The sequence below is a fragment of the Centruroides sculpturatus genome, unplaced genomic scaffold (assembly GCF_000671375.1).
Source record: "Centruroides sculpturatus isolate CEXI.00-Female unplaced genomic scaffold, Cexi_2.0 scaffold45, whole genome shotgun sequence".
NCBI classification, from domain to species: Eukaryota; Metazoa; Arthropoda; class Arachnida; order Scorpiones; family Buthidae; genus Centruroides; species Centruroides sculpturatus.
The window spans coordinates 381351-400809 of NW_019384310.1; the positions used below are offsets into that span (position 1 = coordinate 381351).

Here is a 19459-nt window from a genome sequence, read left to right on the forward strand (position 1 = left end):
ATAAACATATTCAAGGAACATCTAATTTAGATGAGTGGGAAAGTCTGCTATACTTCCATTTATAGAGTCTGAATTCATAATTCAATACTTCATTTTTAAATTATTAACTTTTAAAATTGCATAATTTTTTGATTTGATTACTATAATTTTATTTTGGTTGTGTTACTATAATTTTGCAAGACTGCTCAATTTATTTGTTTATTTAGGCCAGCCAAAACAAATAGAATCTTCCTAAGTGGTCTGATCTATTTATTTGTATGAATCTAGTCTGAAATAGTAGGTAGAAATTTTGCTGTTTCATTTATCCAACTGGTCCTGAGATAGGTTTTTAGATTCTTTCTTATGGTATAATATCATGGTTCTCAATCTGTGGTCTGCGGAACACGGGTGCTCTGTGAAGCCACTTCAAGTGTTCCATGAAAAAAATCAAATATACAATTAAAAATTGTTGCAAAGAAAAAATCAATAGAATGTACCATACTGTATAATAATGTTTGTTTGGGAATGTAATCTGCAAATGCCAATGATATCATATACTAGACCGAGTGTGCTCTTGCTTTCAAAAAGGTTTGCAACTCCTGCTTTAAATCTGATGTAAGTGTTCTGCAGAAAAAAATGTCAAAGTTTAGGTTCCCAGACTTCAAAAAGATTGAGAACCATGGTTATAATATATAGTAAAACTTCAATTTAACACTACTATTTATTTTACTCTGAAATTGACAATTATGGTGCTGAACTGAAATATCTTGGACAATAAAAACATTTATGTAGACCTTATTAATACACGTAAGTTTGAGTCAAAGAATTTGAAACTTCTATAATCTGGTGATTATAATGTCATATGCAATGCAAAATCATACATTTAATGATTTGTAAATACTGAAGAATACTCTAGTTAATATTTGTGGGGTATTTGTCAACATTTCACAAGGACAGTGCTATTTAAGAAGTTGTCATATCCTGGAAGTATCCAAAGGCACAAGTCTGACTCAAAAAGACTTGTTACAATTTGTTTAACAATACTTTATTTAAAATTTTAGTTTTTACTCATGGTCTTTGCAATAATTAATACTAGTTTATATGTATAATTAATTACACAAATACTGAAATTTGTTAATCTTTCAAAATACCAATGCTTTTAATTGTTTTTACTTTTATATCCTTAATATTTTTCTCTTGTTTCTATATTGTCTACTAACTGGTGAAAATAAAGATGTTTTGCTTTAACTTTTGACTAAGACTTCCTCTCTTTGCTAATCAGAAACTAAACCAGTATAATAAGTCCTATTTATAAAGCAAGTCCAAGTATCAATGTTTTTGTTTGTATGTTAAAGACTAACCAAAACAAAGGCATAAAGATAAATACTAAGCAACTGTCAAGCAACAATGTGTGGAAATTTACAATTTGGAAACAAAGAATTCCTTTAATTTACAAACATAATAAGTATTTAAAGCCATTTTACCTTCTTGTTTCTATTTTTTTCCCATTTACAAAGCGTGTGGATGTTGTTGTTTTTCTTATTCCAGGCTTCTGTGGTGCTTCTCGGAAATACTGGTTAAAACTTGTATAGCTGATTAGTAAAGATACAAAGAGAATATTAGTTTGTTTCTAAAACATATATATATATATAAGATTGTTTTAAATAAATTATATTATTTTCTGGTGGTAATAATAATAATAATTTATTAACTAATGTAGAAATAATAAATAAATTCATAAATAAAATAATTTTCCGACAAAAATTTTTTTATTTATAAAGTTTTTTCCATTATTTTACTAAAGATATTTTGAAATGACTTTGCAGAACCCTTCATGGTTACTTGCAAAATCCTAGGGTTCTCAGAACACAGTTTGAATATTATTGTTACAGAATGTACAAGTCTTTTAATAATATGATTCTGTGAACACTACTTTACTTCTAAATGTTGATTTTATATAAATGAACAAATAATTCAATACATTCAAACATCAAGCTACATGTATAATAAAACATGCATTGTACATACAGCTTACAAGTTTTGTTTTGTATAAAATACATTATTTTTGCTGTTTAATTATTTCCTTACAATGCTTGCTATACTAACAAAATTAAATTAATTCAACATTTATTTTATTTAAATGAACAAAGATTGTCCTGGAACAGGAATCTAACCTACAATTCCTACTTACTATGTGGATTCATTGCCAGTTAAACTATTAATTAGAATTAGAACTATACCCAGAACTATTAGTTTAGGTATAACTAAACTGGTTACATATGGCACTAAATGAATGAATGAATGAATTTTTTGGCATTAATTAATAATTGGGTTATTGGATATTTGTAATAAATAATATAGTTTTAACTAATCTACTGTACATCTTTGCAATTTGATAGAAAAAGATAATACTGTTTCATCAATGTTTCTGTGAGTACATGTTTATTCATTTGTAAATGGGGCTGTTCACAAGAGGATACATTATGATCTAAGTAGACTGTCATGATATAGGAATCAGATTAATTTCATTATGATAAATCAGAGATTTAAAAATTGCATTACACAAGCAAAAACATACCTTGGAGCAGATAGACTGATCATAATTAAAAATCTTACAAAAACTAAAGGTAGAAAAAAAGGTAAAACCTGTAGCAAAATGGGACTTTACACAGGTGAAACAAAAAGAGACCAGGACCATTTGCAAAGAGAAAGGAAATTGAAATGAACTAGAAAATAATGAAATCTTACAAGAAAAGAACAATTTTGAACAAAATGCAAACTTAAACCTAGAAATCAAACTGGAAAGGAAATGGAAAACCTTTTCAACTTCCTTGATGCCTTTTTTTAAAAGAAACACTACAAACAAAAGAAAAGAGCAACAACAATCCTTGAATGACAAAGAATATCCTAAAACTTATGGAAGAAAGGAGAAGAAATAAAAACAAAGCTGACTCATCATCAATAAAAGAATTAAAGCAGAATGTAGAAAAGCTAAAAAATGTTGCCTTAACGAAAAGTATTGTGACTGTATCCCATATCAGATTTAAGTTTAATTCATAGATGTTAGCACATTTCTTTTTTTCTTTCCATCTTCTAGAACCTTCTAATATTAATTACTCTTCCCCCTTGGAGGTGAAGGCCACTTCCTGAAATCATCAAACAATGAATGTGAAGTTTGCTGATGGCATACATGGGGAAGAAAAATCACTTTTTGGCTGCTCTAACAGGAGAATAAGGAGAGTTGTCAAGTGCCTGAGAGACAAGTGAAGCCAATTTGAAAAGAAAGAGACTCCTGAAAATCTTGGACCATCATTGCAGTATTGAAGTCGGTATCTCAACTTGACAAGTTTTGGGCTTGGATGGATGAACAACAACTTGGATTAGAAATTTAAGAAACCATCTTGAACTAAGGAAAGGTAAACAGAAGAACAAATTGTGCTCAAGGAAGTTTTCACATGGTCCCTCATGATAGCAGAAAAACATTTGTACAACATGGGTTATTTACTCTAATCAGTGTGCCATCTTTGATACTTCTAGCCCGCTATTTGTTTTTTGCTTTCCTTTAGTGTAAGTTAGTTTTTTAAGGATTAAATAAGGAAAATTTTGGATAATATGTAATCGCAAGTTCTTTTTACATGTCACGATATTTTGTAATTATCCGGCTGACAACTGTGTTTTGGGTTAATGCCAGAGTATCCGTCCTAGAGTTCGCAACCATTACCAATCCTGTACATAACTATCATGCAAAAATAAATTCTTTTTTTAACATCTACTGCATACATTTCCTTTGTTCCTGGGTGTTTGCCCTAGTGGGCTAACAAAAACCCTTTCATATCTCTGTATAAAGAAATAGAAAAACTGAAAGAGAAACATTTTTTTACAGAAGTGCACAGCAAAATAAGAGAATTTACCAGAGTGGACAGCAACAGGGTTGGGGGCTGTATCACCAATGCAAATGGAAATCTTTTAATTGAAAAAGAAAGCATCAACAAAAGATGGGTAGAATACTCAAAGGTTCTTTTCCAAGACAATAGGGAAGAACTACAAACCCCTGCCCAACCTTGAAGGACCTCCCATCATTGAAAGTGAGGTGATATATGCAATGAACCATATGAAAACAGGAAAAGCTACAGGCAAAAATGAAATTTCAATGGAATTACTTAAAGGACTAGAAGAAATTAGAATCAAAGAAGTAATGGATATCTGCAACATGATCTATAACATTGGCTATCTGCCAGGTGATCTAAAACAATCCATCTTCATACCAATACCTAAGAAACCAAAGGTAGAAGTGCGCTCAGATTTTTGGATAAGTTTAATGAGCCATGTACTTAAAATTTTCCTAAAAATCATTTTGGAAAGGAATAAGTCAAATTTATTCAGAGAAATTGATGAAACACAAAAGTTCCCTCGCAAACAAAGGCACTTGGGACGGTATCTTTACACTCAGGACTATTGCTGAGAGATATCTCGATGTCCAAAAAGAAGTTTACCTATGTTTCATGGACTATTCAAAGGCATTTGACAAGTTTAAACATGAGAAACTTATTGACTGTCTTTCTAAACTGGATGTAAATGGTAAAGATTTAAGACTTATAACCAATCTCTACTAGAACCAATCAGCCATTATAAGATTTAATGAAGAAATAACCAAGGAATTTGAGATCCATTGTGGTGTAAGGTAAGGCTGTCCTATCTCCATTCCTTTTCAATTTATACTCTAAATTTATATTCAGAGAAATTGAAGAATTGAAAGGAATTTCAATTGGGGATACAAACATACATAAATAATATTAGATATGCTGATAATACTGTACTGTTGGCGGAATCAAAAGATCTAATGGAAACTGTTAAAGAAAAAAATAGAGAATTTGAACTGGAGTTAACATGAAAAATTCCAAAACAATGATCATAAGTAGAAGAAAAAGCACTAGCCTAGACATTAAACTTGATCATGAAAGAATTGAACAAGTCCAAAGTTATGTCTACCTAGAAAATTTAACACACAATAGGAAATGTGACCAAGAAGTTAAATGAAGGATTGACATTTCAAGGAAAGCTTTTCTGAATTTAAAAAGACACTTTATAACAAAAGAGATTAGTCTTAAAGATGAGGCTTCTCAAATGCTACATCTGGTTGATTCTGTTGTATGGTGCAGAGACTTGGACAATTACTAAATCCACTCAACAAAAATTACTAGCTTTCAAGATGTGGATTTACTATTGAATTTTAAAGATCTGGAAAGAGAGAAAAACAAGTGGAATCTTGGAAATGCTAAGACATGATAGAATATTAATGGCCTTCATAAAGAAAAGAAAGTACTTTTGACCTCGGTGGAGGTCGAAAGTACTTGTGGAATTTAATAGTGACATAACACTCGTAAAAATAAAGGTTTTTCGTGGATTGTTAAGAAAAGAAAGGTTGCTGTTTTAGGTCATCTATTACATCACAAAAGCCTCCAGAAAGAAGTTCTGGAAGAAAGAGTAGAGGGAAGAAGAAGGAAAGGAAGATGAATAATAACCTGATTCAACAACAACAGCGAAAGGACTTTACTGGACTTTGAGGATTGTACCAAAGAAGCACAACATAGAGAATGGTGGCATGTAATGGCAATCGACTTCCAGAGAGGAAATGACACAGGATGGATGGATGATGGAGATCTGTCATAGAGAGGATGCTAAAAAAAGAATGAAAAATACTAATGTAGAATCATTTAATTTGAATTTGATGTCATCAACATAGTTATAACAATGAGATAGAGTTGAAAAATTATTGAGAGGCCTATAAATCTTAAAGACTGTCCAGGTTTATAGGAGCTGGAGGGCTGTCCATATTTTCTAGTTTTGAAACATTGGACTGGCATGTTTTGAAATCTGTTTCATTATGAAAAAAAATAATTTTAATAAAATTTGTGAGTTGAATAATAATTAAGGGTCATTACCAATATCTGAAAAATCTACTATGTTACAGTGATAAGCATAGGATCACTCACTGTTGAACAGAAATCTTATGTACTTGTAAGCACATTAGTAGGAGCACAATGTTATCTTGTGATATTGTAGCATAAAAATTACCAACAGTAAATTTTAAATGCTATTACTATATTATCTTGTAGTTTGTTTAAAATAAAGAAAATTTAATGTTTCAAACTTTGGTAGGAACTCTAAATTTCATCTATTCATACTGTTAAATATAATCATATTGTGGATCACTCGAGGATTTCCTTCTAGCTGATATTCTTATATTATGAACTCTTCATTTTTTCTTGTTATTAAAAAAATTATCTATACTTTTTTATTTTTGTGTTCTATCCAGGTTATTGCCTTAAACCATACACTGGAAATCTTACTACTCTACCTGCAGGTTGGCAAGCCAAAAGAGATCTTCTGCATATCATGAGAGAGAACCAAAGGTTCTTTCTACATTTTTTTCATTTTTTCTTACTTTAATCTTCTTTCATTTTCTGGTAATACAGAATTTTGTCATTTTATGAGCAGTAGTGGCCTAGAAGTAAGTTTTTGGCATAAGAATTTTGTTCTGCCTGTAATAGATGGCAAAACTTCAAACTTCAAATTATACTGTTATGAAACTGTCTCTAAGTCAGATAGAATCATCTGGTTCTCACCTCATGATATGGTAGATGTTGATACAATATCCTTGTAGCTGCAGACTTGTTGAGGGAGTGTTGTCGTACGCTTTACCCATTATATACCTAACATAAATTATTATAGCAGGAACAATATTTATAGTTTCAGCTCCCTGTATAACTTTTCAATGCTTCATGGTTGCATTTGTATATTTCTTGAAATAACATTTTTTGTAACTTTTTGGGAGAACAATATATATATATTATACTTATTTAATTATTATTGATAGATACTATTTTATTACGATTCATTTAGTGTGAGACAATATGTCAAGACTTTTTTCAATTCAATTAAAATTAAATTACTGGATAATATATTAGAAAATATCTGTTAGAGATCTAATATGCAATAATATCATACCCTGTTCTTGATAAATCATGAAATGGAGATGTAAAATCTAATCCGGGAAACCCAAAAATATTGCTTGACCTCTCTCGTCTATTAATAGCAGCTGAAAAAAACCATAATTTTAAATATTAGATTATTATACATTAAAAACAGAATACTTCCAAATATTTCAAAGTAACATTTACAAGAATCTGTCCTCCTTGTGTGGCGATTAAAAAAACTATCAAAGAAATTTGAAGAGAAATCGCTACCAAAAAATTCTCGGAACACATCTTCCGGATCACGGAACTTGAAATGGAAAGTGGAACCGAAATCATCAAAAAGCGATGTGGTACCGTGATGGTGGTGACGTCTGTACCGACTGCGAGTGCTGCCTGTTAAACCGTCTTTACCATGGAGATCATAAAGTCGCTTCTTTCTTTCTACAAATAAGGAAAATATAAATTTTAAATAAATTTAAGAGTTAATAATTAAGTATTATTATTATTAAACTTTATTAAATTAAATTACTGATTATAATTCTTACTTTTTCAAAAATGTGGGTGTTCAAATTGACATATATGTAATATATATTCAAATGTGAATAAAAATAATTATAAATTTATTGCACATTGAATAAATTTAAATTATAAAAACTTAACTTTAACAAAATCAGTATCAGAAGTTTTAAGTCATTAAAAATGCCAACTTTCTGCAATCTTAACTTAAAAAATAGTAATTTAACACTTGATTCAAAAAACCTTAAATTAAGAATTAAGGTTTTTGTTATTGTAAAATTTCTTTCTAAAAAGTAAAAAATGCACAATTAAATGCAATTACCACAATTAACTGCAACTGAATGTACAGTATTAAAATTTAAACAAGGAAACTATGAAATGGATTGTTTCTTGGTTAACCGTACTTTTAGATAATTGATCTTGAGCATTTCTTGCCAGATAGTGCCAATTACTTTTTTATATAACATTGCTATATGTTGGCACATTATATTACTGTAAAAATAAAACTGAAATTGAATGCATGTTCTTTATTACAATGACAATTGGTCTGATGTTGATGTCTCATGATCAACATTTTGTCAATAGTGATAGTATCTAAAAAACAAATTACTGCTTTAATGTATTAAAGTAACAATGTTAATTTTAAAAGTACAGTGATAATTTTTTAAACAAGTTATTAATTTTGAATGAAACAACACCTCAAACCTTCTAGGATATAATACTCTGAAGAAAAGGATTTTAACTTGTCTTATGACAAACTACAAACAAATCTTTAAGCATTTTGTTGCCAGATTGACAGAGTATATAAAGGCATTATAACTATTTCACAATTCTGTAAATTTGTATTCTTATTACAGTGAAATGTCAGTATAACAAATGCCAGTTTAATGAAATTTTTGGTAAAATGAATATATCTTGAATCCTCACTAATTTCCTATTCAGCTCAATGCAAAAATGTTTCAGTTTAATAAATACCATTATAACATAAAAATTCTGTCCACTATGAAAGAATAGTTTCATTATAACAAAATCTATAAATGCATAAATCATTCATTACTAGTAAATGATGAATATTATGTCAAACAGTCTGGCCACATTAATTTTAATGTCTAGTTCAACTGGCAACACTAATTTTAATCCTTAGTTATAGTTTCATTTTGATGTTATTTTTCTATAGTTTTTGAGAAAAAATGGAGAAAAAAATGAAAGCAGTTTTCTTTGGAAGAGAATAATAAAATATTAGGTAACGCACAAAAAGAAATCAGATAAAAAAGATGTGCCTGATGGTCTACCAGAATGTTGTGTCACAGTACTGGATTTTATTGAAAAACTGATAAAAGAAACAACATATACAAAAATTAGACTTCTTTTACCAGAAAATAATGGCTTTAATTGTTGTTTCTGCTTAGAGGCAGAATTCCAAATAATCAATACTACTATATCTTTATTTTAGTTTTCACTTGGGAAATTTTTTTATTACAGATTAATTTTTATTCTAATTTAATATAACTTACATTCTGAAAATGTGAAATTTGGTTCCATATGAATACTAACAGACAAATTGTGTTTTTAAAAACTTTATTTCTTCAAAATGTAAGCTTATTATCAATTAATTTATTTTATCTTTGTATTTCTGACTGTATTTCAATATAATGAAATTTCAGTATAACGAAAATAGTTTGATGGTCCTCTCAATTTTGTTATACCAACATTTTAGTGTATCTACTATAAAAAATAGTAGACTCTCACTAATCTGGGCCATTCCTTGCACAGAGAGGTGCAGAAATTACTTGTATACAGACCTAAAGCATGTTTAATTAATTAAATTAAATTAATTAAAGGCAGCAAATGACATGATCTGTTGCTCTTTAATATCAATGTTTTTTGATGCATGCAAATAATATAGTGCACAGAAATGAAACCCAAGTAAACAGGAAAACAGAATGTGTAATACAACTAACATTTTTACGGAATATAAGCATATAAGTGATCAAACAGGAGCCTATGCCAGATAACAGGGCTGGATTAGCCAGAGATGTGAAGTAGATTTGAGTCCAGTGGATAAGAGGATAAGCTTTTCAATATTAAGGAGTTTGTATTAATGAAATATTTATTTACCAAAGTGCCAGTTTTTAAGTCTCTCTGACTTTGTAATATCATAGTCAACAAGTGTGTTAGTAATTTCCTAAAGTTTTGTCAATTAAATCACATTTGTTAAGTTTGTTCAACTAATGAAAGTTTATTTATAACAATTTTAATAATATATATATATATGATTCTAGAAAGCACAATAAAATTGGCCATTATTAGAAAAAAATATACAGTATAATATAGAAAGGATGCATAGAATTTGTGACATGTTAATAATATGAAAGAACTGTAAGAACTGTAAGCCAAACTTAGCAGATGTAATCAGCTTGGTCAACAAGATTCATTATAGGTTCAGATTTAAGTTGGACCAAATGAGAAATAATGTGCATACTTCCTAGACCTTGATAATGCTAAAAACAGAGATATAAATCTAAAGTGTATGTAAAACTAACTTCCCATCCCTTCTGTATTCCAAACTGCTGTAATAACCCAATCCACTACAAAAGAGCTGTCTTTAATACCCAATTGGAAGAGCACCTACATATTGTTTGAATATAATGGACACAATAAAAGAGCTCAACANATTGTATTATATTTAAACAGTTTTATAGTGTTGAAAGTGACAGCTGCATCAGAATTCATTTTTATCATTTAAACCAGGCCACTACATCTTTTATGTATTAGTTTTCATAATTTTGACATTTTCCAAGAAGAATAAAGTTTAAATATGATTTTCAATATAACTGCACATAGTTGAAACTATTTAAGTTTATCATAAAGTGCATCTCTATACAAACAAAAGAAATTAGAGTACAAAATTTAAGTGAGTGATTATCCTTTATGAAGAAAAACAGAGAATAATAAATGGGCAACCCCATTCAACTACTTAAAATTAATACATTCAAAATAAAAATCAAATTTCTTTAAATTATATCTTTTACTTCTTGTTAGCCTACTTTACAGAAGCAAAAACAGGTTTATGAGATCAGATTGTAAATGTATGCATAAGTGTAACTGTCCCGTCCCTAATAAATCTTACATTTAGCTATCTTGGCAACTAGTCATGACTAGAACATTACATACAGGTGTAATCCCACAGTTTATGATCTCTTACATAAAGCTAAAGACCTCATAGATAGCATAGTGTGAAGAGTGAAGGCTATTTACAAAATACCTTTCAATCTTGGCTATGAAAATAAGGTCAGCAAATACATTGGCTACATTTATCATAATTTACCAATAAAGCATAAGGAACACAAATACAACATCCACAAGATCAAATACACAAAAATGTTGACCATCCTTGTACACAGTAACAGAAAATAGAGGGATATTCAAAGGAAGCGACGCTGTTTATAATAGCTAGAGAGTAAGCAAAAGAGAAAAATCATAGAGATGACAATATATTAACATACCTAGAATAACTTTTGTATCAACTACAATGATGCAAGACACTTATCTACAGCATTGAAATACTAAATATACTGTATAAATGTACATACTGTAAATATTCATACTCTGGAGGAAGACTTGACTTTGTCAGATTATTGTTATATAGTACATACACTTTCTTATAAACTGCAGCATTCATTTTGTTACTATATACATTAAAATATATAAATGAAGTTTACTGAAGCTACAAAATTGTCTTTGTGTTCTGTCATTACAAACACCAGTGACATCCAAAAACAATTTTCAGTTATAGAGGCAATCTTTTATTTGGAGCTAGACTATTTTGTAGCTTCAGTAAATTTTATTTATATATTTTAATGTAAATACCGTCAGCCGAGATTGGATTTTAATGAACTTTATGCCAATACTATAATCACCAGAGGACATTTTTTTCCCATTTTGCATTTTATTGCAGAGGCATGACCTCAAATAAAAGGTTGTCTCCGTAACTGAAAATTGTTTTTGGAAGTCACTGGTATTTGTAACGATGGAACATAAACAATTTTGTAGCTTCAGTAAATTTTATTTATATATTTTAATGTAAACCATCAGCCAAGATAGGATTTTACTCTATTTTGGATTTTATTTTTGTTATGTTTTATCCTTGTAATTTTTGTATATTTATTTTATCTTATTTGTATTTTAAATTTATTTGGATATATTGAATAATAATTTTGCCTATATTCCAAATTTTTATTCTAGTCATTAATTTGTATAATCAATTTGAATTCAAATCTAAGTATTCTGTTATATATTATAAATGATGATTCCTGAAGATGGTTGCTTAAACAGCCTTAAACATTAGATCAAATAATTTTTATGTACTATAGGTCAGGTAATAAATAATTTTTATGCTAGTATAGTGGTTAAAGAAATCAGGCCTTTCAATTATCCAGCATACTCTCCTTTATGATTTCCTACATGCTTCCATTTCCATGAAAATGTTAGTCACATCACAACATATCCTGTTTTTCTGTTTACTTGAATTTCATTTCTATGTACAGTATTACATTTCAGCACATATTTGTCTGCTTTGCCATGAAAAAGAATCAGTACTGATGGGTGATGGGACACATCATTCAGTACCTTTAAGTCTACACACACTCAGTAATCTGGCACTCCTTGGTTCAGTATACACACTCTTGCTAATTTGACCACTCCTTGGTGCAAGAAGTGGCCAAATTAGCAAAAGTCTAGTGTAAATTGAAGATTAATACCTCTTAAATTTAATTTTTTCATAATACTTTTTATTAGATTTTAAATATGGATTCTACTTACTGTATATCCATATGAATATTTTCATAATAAATAGTATATTGACTATTATTAATGAATATTAGCAAAATATAACAAATTGACAAAATATCAATATGAATAATGCAATGAAAAAGTAAATAAACAAACAGGTAGTATAATCTCTTGGTAAATATTTATTTACAACTTAATGTTTTTATCATTTCTTTCTTTAAAGTTATATTTTGTTTCCTCTTTCCTTATAGAAAATTAAAAAAAAAATTTAACATACAGCAGAGTCTGGCAAACTCAAAAGTAAACAGTTAAGTAACAAGTTTAGACTAAGGATTTTGGTACATTTGCCAAAGTGAAGTTAGAAATGCTTAAGGTATGAAATATAAATACATAAAGAATAAAAACATATTGGTATATCATTTAATGATAAAATTCTATTCAGTATTTTGAAAATATATTTTTTAATCTTTATTTTTCTTAAAGAAATGAAAATTGTGCATTTTATTTAATTTGTTATTATTTACAAATATAAGAAATTAAAAAAATATAATTTTAAATACAATATTCTGTTTTACATCTTGTAAATAATTTTAAAATGATAAATTGAAGACTGACGTACAAATATAAAAAAACAAAAAATATGAGAAGTTTAAGAACTGAATTTTTAAGTAAAATTTAACCAATTATTAAACTTGATGCCATTTGACCTATTGAATTATCTCAGAGAAACTTGTATACATGCACACATATGTATGTGTTTATGAAAATATACATATGTAAAGATATAAAAAATAGCTTTTATAAATTACTTAAAATTCTGAAAAATTTAGTTTCAGAGTGATAAAAATCAATACTATAACATGATGAACTAACTAATTAAAATTTATTATCAATTACTATATGTTTTTTGTTATAAACATATACTAGCACAATAAAGTAATAAAAGTTAATGTTTTTATGTACCGTACATTTTAGAAAACCAAAAAATAAAATAAATAATAGATAAAGTATTTTACTGGGTTCAAATTTTTATAATATTGACAAATTTAAATATCTATTTTAAAATAAAAAATCTCTCTTTCTTTAGTAAGAAGTTGTAAATACTGTATCTGTTTTAATGATTAAAAACTTTATCTTAAAATATCTAAGTAAAAGTTACAATTTTGCAAATTTTATTCTATAAGAATTAGTAAAATGAATGTTTTAATTTATCATTATNCTCTGGAGGAAGACTTGACTTTGTCAGATTATTGTTATATAGTACATACACTTTCTTATAAACTGCAGCATTCATTTTGTTACTATATACATTAAAATATATAAATGAAGTTTACTGAAGCTACAAAATTGTCTTTGTGTTCTGTCATTACAAACACCAGTGACATCCAAAAACAATTTTCAGTTATAGAGGCAATCTTTTATTTGGAGCTAGACTATTTTGTAGCTTCAGTAAATTTTATTTATATATTTTAATGTAAATACCGTCAGCCGAGATTGGATTTTAATGAACTTTATGCCAATACTATAATCACCAGAGGACATTTTTTTCCCATTTTGCATTTTATTGCAGAGGCATGACCTCAAATAAAAGGTTGTCTCCGTAACTGAAAATTGTTTTTGGAAGTCACTGGTATTTGTAACGATGGAACATAAACAATTTTGTAGCTTCAGTAAATTTTATTTATATATTTTAATGTAAACCATCAGCCAAGATAGGATTTTACTCTATTTTGGATTTTATTTTTGTTATGTTTTATCCTTGTAATTTTTGTATATTTATTTTATCTTATTTGTATTTTAAATTTATTTGGATATATTGAATAATAATTTTGCCTATATTCCAAATTTTTATTCTAGTCATTAATTTGTATAATCAATTTGAATTCAAATCTAAGTATTCTGTTATATATTATAAATGATGATTCCTGAAGATGGTTGCTTAAACAGCCTTAAACATTAGATCAAATAATTTTTATGTACTATAGGTCAGGTAATAAATAATTTTTATGCTAGTATAGTGGTTAAAGAAATCAGGCCTTTCAATTATCCAGCATACTCTCCTTTATGATTTCCTACATGCTTCCATTTCCATGAAAATGTTAGTCACATCACAACATATCCTGTTTTTCTGTTTACTTGAATTTCATTTCTATGTACAGTATTACATTTCAGCACATATTTGTCTGCTTTGCCATGAAAAAGAATCAGTACTGATGGGTGATGGGACACATCATTCAGTACCTTTAAGTCTACACACACTCAGTAATCTGGCACTCCTTGGTTCAGTATACACACTCTTGCTAATTTGACCACTCCTTGGTGCAAGAAGTGGCCAAATTAGCAAAAGTCTAGTGTAAATTGAAGATTAATACCTCTTAAATTTAATTTTTTCATAATACTTTTTATTAGATTTTAAATATGGATTCTACTTACTGTATATCCATATGAATATTTTCATAATAAATAGTATATTGACTATTATTAATGAATATTAGCAAAATATAACAAATTGACAAAATATCAATATGAATAATGCAATGAAAAAGTAAATAAACAAACAGGTAGTATAATCTCTTGGTAAATATTTATTTACAACTTAATGTTTTTATCATTTCTTTCTTTAAAGTTATATTTTGTTTCCTCTTTCCTTATAGAAAATTAAAAAAAAAAATTTAACATACAGCAGAGTCTGGCAAACTCAAAAGTAAACAGTTAAGTAACAAGTTTAGACTAAGGATTTTGGTACATTTGCCAAAGTGAAGTTAGAAATGCTTAAGGTATGAAATATAAATACATAAAGAATAAAAACATATTGGTATATCATTTAATGATAAAATTCTATTCAGTATTTTGAAAATATATTTTTTAATCTTTATTTTTCTTAAAGAAATGAAAATTGTGCATTTTATTTAATTTGTTATTATTTACAAATATAAGAAATTAAAAAAATATAATTTTAAATACAATATTCTGTTTTACATCTTGTAAATAATTTTAAAATGATAAATTGAAGACTGACGTACAAATATAAAAAAACAAAAAATATGAGAAGTTTAAGAACTGAATTTTTAAGTAAAATTTAACCAATTATTAAACTTGATGCCATTTGACCTATTGAATTATCTCAGAGAAACTTGTATACATGCACACATATGTATGTGTTTATGAAAATATACATATGTAAAGATATAAAAAATAGCTTTTATAAATTACTTAAAATTCTGAAAAATTTAGTTTCAGAGTGATAAAAATCAATACTATAACATGATGAACTAACTAATTAAAATTTATTATCAATTACTATATGTTTTTTGTTATAAACATATACTAGCACAATAAAGTAATAAAAGTTAATGTTTTTATGTACCGTACATTTTAGAAAACCAAAAAATAAAATAAATAATAGATAAAGTATTTTACTGGGTTCAAATTTTTATAATATTGACAAATTTAAATATCTATTTTAAAATAAAAAATCTCTCTTTCTTTAGTAAGAAGTTGTAAATACTGTATCTGTTTTAATGATTAAAAACTTTATCTTAAAATATCTAAGTAAAAGTTACAATTTTGCAAATTTTATTCTATAAGAATTAGTAAAATGAATGTTTTAATTTATCATTATAAAANTCATAAAGTGCATCTCTATACAAACAAAAGAAATTAGAGTACAAAATTTAAGTGAGTGATTATCCTTTATGAAGAAAAACAGAGAATAATAAATGGGCAACCCCATTCAACTACTTAAAATTAATACATTCAAAATAAAAATCAAATTTCTTTAAATTATATCTTTTACTTCTTGTTAGCCTACTTTACAGAAGCAAAAACAGGTTTATGAGATCAGATTGTAAATGTATGCATAAGTGTAACTGTCCCGTCCCTAATAAATCTTACATTTAGCTATCTTGGCAACTAGTCATGAATGATATAATAAAAATGAATTCCCACACACTGTCTGCTTGTCTACTGGCATATCCTGTTTTTTTTTTTAATAATTTTAAATATAATATAATAATTATCATATGAAAGTTAATATAATCTTTAAAAAAGCATTTCTTACCATCTGACAACACTTCGTATGCCTCGGATATTTCTTTAAACTTGCGTTCTGCTTCATCTTTTTTTTCTAAATTTTTGTCAGGATGCCATCTCAAAGCAAGTTTTCTATATCTAGATGATAAAATAAATCTTTTATCCAAGTATATTTTAAAAATTATATATTCTAAATATATTAAATCACTATACCTTATAATACAAATTTTACAAACAGTTTTATTTTTAAATAATTTTTATGAAAATATAAATTTATACATATAACAAGAATTCAATACATTTTTTAAATATTACTTTTAAAAAAATTTAAAAATTCAATTAACTTTTTCCACTCTGTATGCACTAAGCAGATAATTTTAATTTTATTATGGTTCATCCAAACACTCAATGGGGTTAGCAAGTTGATGAGAGATAAGATATAATACATTTGATCATCTTGTAAACTCCAGTGTAGTCAAATTGCTTGGGAATATTTTCAAGGATCCAATCTGAGACTCAAAATAGATTTCCTCAGACTGGCAGGATTTCCTTTACCACCCCAGCTAGGCATATAATGAGTACAACAGAATGGTGAGGAATGAGATCTGACATATCAAGATTCATCCATGAAAATTTGAGAATCTGATCCAGACTCAATCCAAGATCCCTCAAAGTGGCAGATTGCCTTGATCACTTAGCTGCCCCAAATGATTTTGATTAAGAAAAAAAGCATTACTTACGCTTTCTTTATATCGACACTAGTTGCTGTTCTAGGCAGTTCCAAAGTTTTATAATAGTCCACCATTATTGATTAATGATTTTATGTACAAATTAAATAATACGATTGCTCTTTACAGATCTGTAATTTAAAATATAGGAAGTATTAATAATTAATTAAAGAAAATAAATGAAATTAAACATTCAAAACAATTATAATTTGAAGTGAATATCAAATCACAAAAAAAAAGAAAGAAAAAAACAAAAATGAACAGCAGCATTTAAGATGAAATGCATTAAGAAGAAGCAACAGATTGGATATGAAATAATGAATAATTCTTCAAAAAAGTTGAGACACATATTGTGTGAATTCTAATTCAAAAATTTTATGCATCATTGATTGTATAGATGATACAAAAAAGATTGTATCATCATCTATTCAATCACTACACTCATCCATGGAAAAATGAGAAGGAAATGAATGATGATTCACAGTTCCAATCTTTCATGAATGAAATGCACAGTAAACCATGGATCCAATCTTCTGTGAGGAAGTGAATGATGATCCATTATACTCATCAATGGAGAGAGAAGGAAATGGATACAAAACAATTCATTATTTTTATAGATTTATCTAGATATAACATTAATGGAGTACTCAAGTTTCTATAATGAAAATGAAGAAAAAATGTTTTAAATATTTTATCCCTTTTCCTATCTTTTATTTCTCATGAATATTACATAAATTATTTGAAGTGAATTTAGTTGCCTATGTAAAACATGTTTGCTCCTTAATTACTTGCAAATTTCTATAAAAAAAGAAATGAATTGTTTGGACAGAGATAACAGATATATATAAATAATGATTAAGTCATGGTTTACAAAAGGAAGATAATTAATTCTGTCTAACAACAATACAGTACTACCTCTGGCACAAAGTTAAAGTCAAAATGACAATTTTTCAAATTAATAGAAATAATTATATTTATTGAGTAATGAATTAATTTTAAAATAATTAAGTATATTTAATTTATTATTGAAATTAAGTTTATGTATATATCTCTTCTATAATTAACTGTCTTACAAAAATATAAATTTTCATTTATATTTTTGTAGATCATTTAGAGATAAATATAATAACAAAGCAATCAATATTATATTAATAAGGAACCTTTTCAAATGTGAATCCAACTCAAATGTTTTTCAAATAGTGAACAACTTTCTAAGAAAATGCAAATGCTTTTAGGATGTATTTGTAGTAATCTAGTGTCTCTTTTTGATCTCCATTTGTCTTGTTGAATGCTTTGATGTATATGTATATCTGAAAAAACACTAGTTTCCTAGAAAGGTTTTCCACCCCCATAAAGGCAGTTTAAATTACATTTTTGTTGATGTATTTAATTTGCTTATTTGCGGAAGACAAATTTATTTCTTCAATTTCCTCACAACATATGTAGCTATATACTTTTTTGCAGATAAAATGAAAAACAGGGATTTAACTGGACAGGAAAAGTTATAAATAATGAAATAAATCATCAGAACAAACAGTATAAAACAATCTTCATTTTAATTACAAATTTATGTTAAGTTTAAAAACAAGATGCATAATGATTAAACATATAATTTAAATAAAACTCAAATTTAACAAAAAATATTTAATTTACAATTTTCCTTTTAATTATTTTTCAATTTTATTTTCTTGAAGTTTTAGAGAGAAAAAAATTTTACATTTAAAATAAAAACTATTTATCTTCATTAAAAAAAATAATTTCAGACAATCATTTTTTAAAATAATTATTACATTTTCCAATAAAATCAAGATAATATTTTGTATGCTTAAGGAAAGACACATGTAGTTTTTCAACAAGAATTAAATTTAGTAACTAAACAACTATTTTTAACTTTTTGCTATTTTTAGATCTTTTCAGAAATGTGTGTAGACTTTATGTACTATAGCTGTTAATATAACAAAACTTTAATAATATAATCAATTTACAAAATATAAAAATATAAGTAAACATGAAATTATTCAATTAATTAGACCAAAGGGTTTTTGCAGAATGTTTTTTATTTGAGCTTTATTTACACAAAAATCTATACAACATAATTTAGATTGAATAGATTTTTTTTGATATCAAAAGTAATCAGCAATGGTCTTAAGAATAAGCATTATAGGTTTTTGTCTAGAGGCTTGAGCTTTTAGAGGCTTCATGTGTGACTGTCCATTATATATATATATATGTTTTTTTATCCTCTTTTGACTGTCTTTCTCTCCATTGTGTGCAATGATGCACTTTTGGCAAATACCCTCCCCTCTAACATGTACAGTACAGTACCAGTACAATAAGTTCATGGATTCCCTTGACTCAGTAAGAAAAGATCTGCAAATATTTTCTAATAGTCTATTCACATGACTGTAAGTAGGCTTATAAAAACAAATTTGTATG

General features: G+C 27.3%; 1 protein-coding gene across 3 annotated transcripts in view; it reads right to left on the bottom strand.

Moving 5' to 3' along the window:
* LOC111621244 (dnaJ homolog subfamily B member 6-A-like) overlaps nucleotides 1–19459 on the bottom strand; it is a 39188-nt gene that overhangs the window by 2791 nt on the left and 16938 nt on the right. For all 3 annotated transcript variants that reach the window (XM_023363334.1, XM_023363327.1, XM_023363343.1), the window contains exons 2-6: nucleotides 17036–17154; nucleotides 16324–16433; nucleotides 7161–7397; nucleotides 6988–7078; nucleotides 1464–1571 (exon numbers count right to left, since the gene is read on the bottom strand). In XM_023363334.1, the coding sequence (XP_023219102.1) occupies nucleotides 1464–1571; nucleotides 6988–7078; nucleotides 7161–7397; nucleotides 16324–16433; nucleotides 17036–17100 (611 nt within the window). In that variant the 5' untranslated portion in view covers nucleotides 17101–17154. The remainder of the gene's footprint in view (nucleotides 1–1463; nucleotides 1572–6987; nucleotides 7079–7160; nucleotides 7398–16323; nucleotides 16434–17035; nucleotides 17155–19459) is intronic.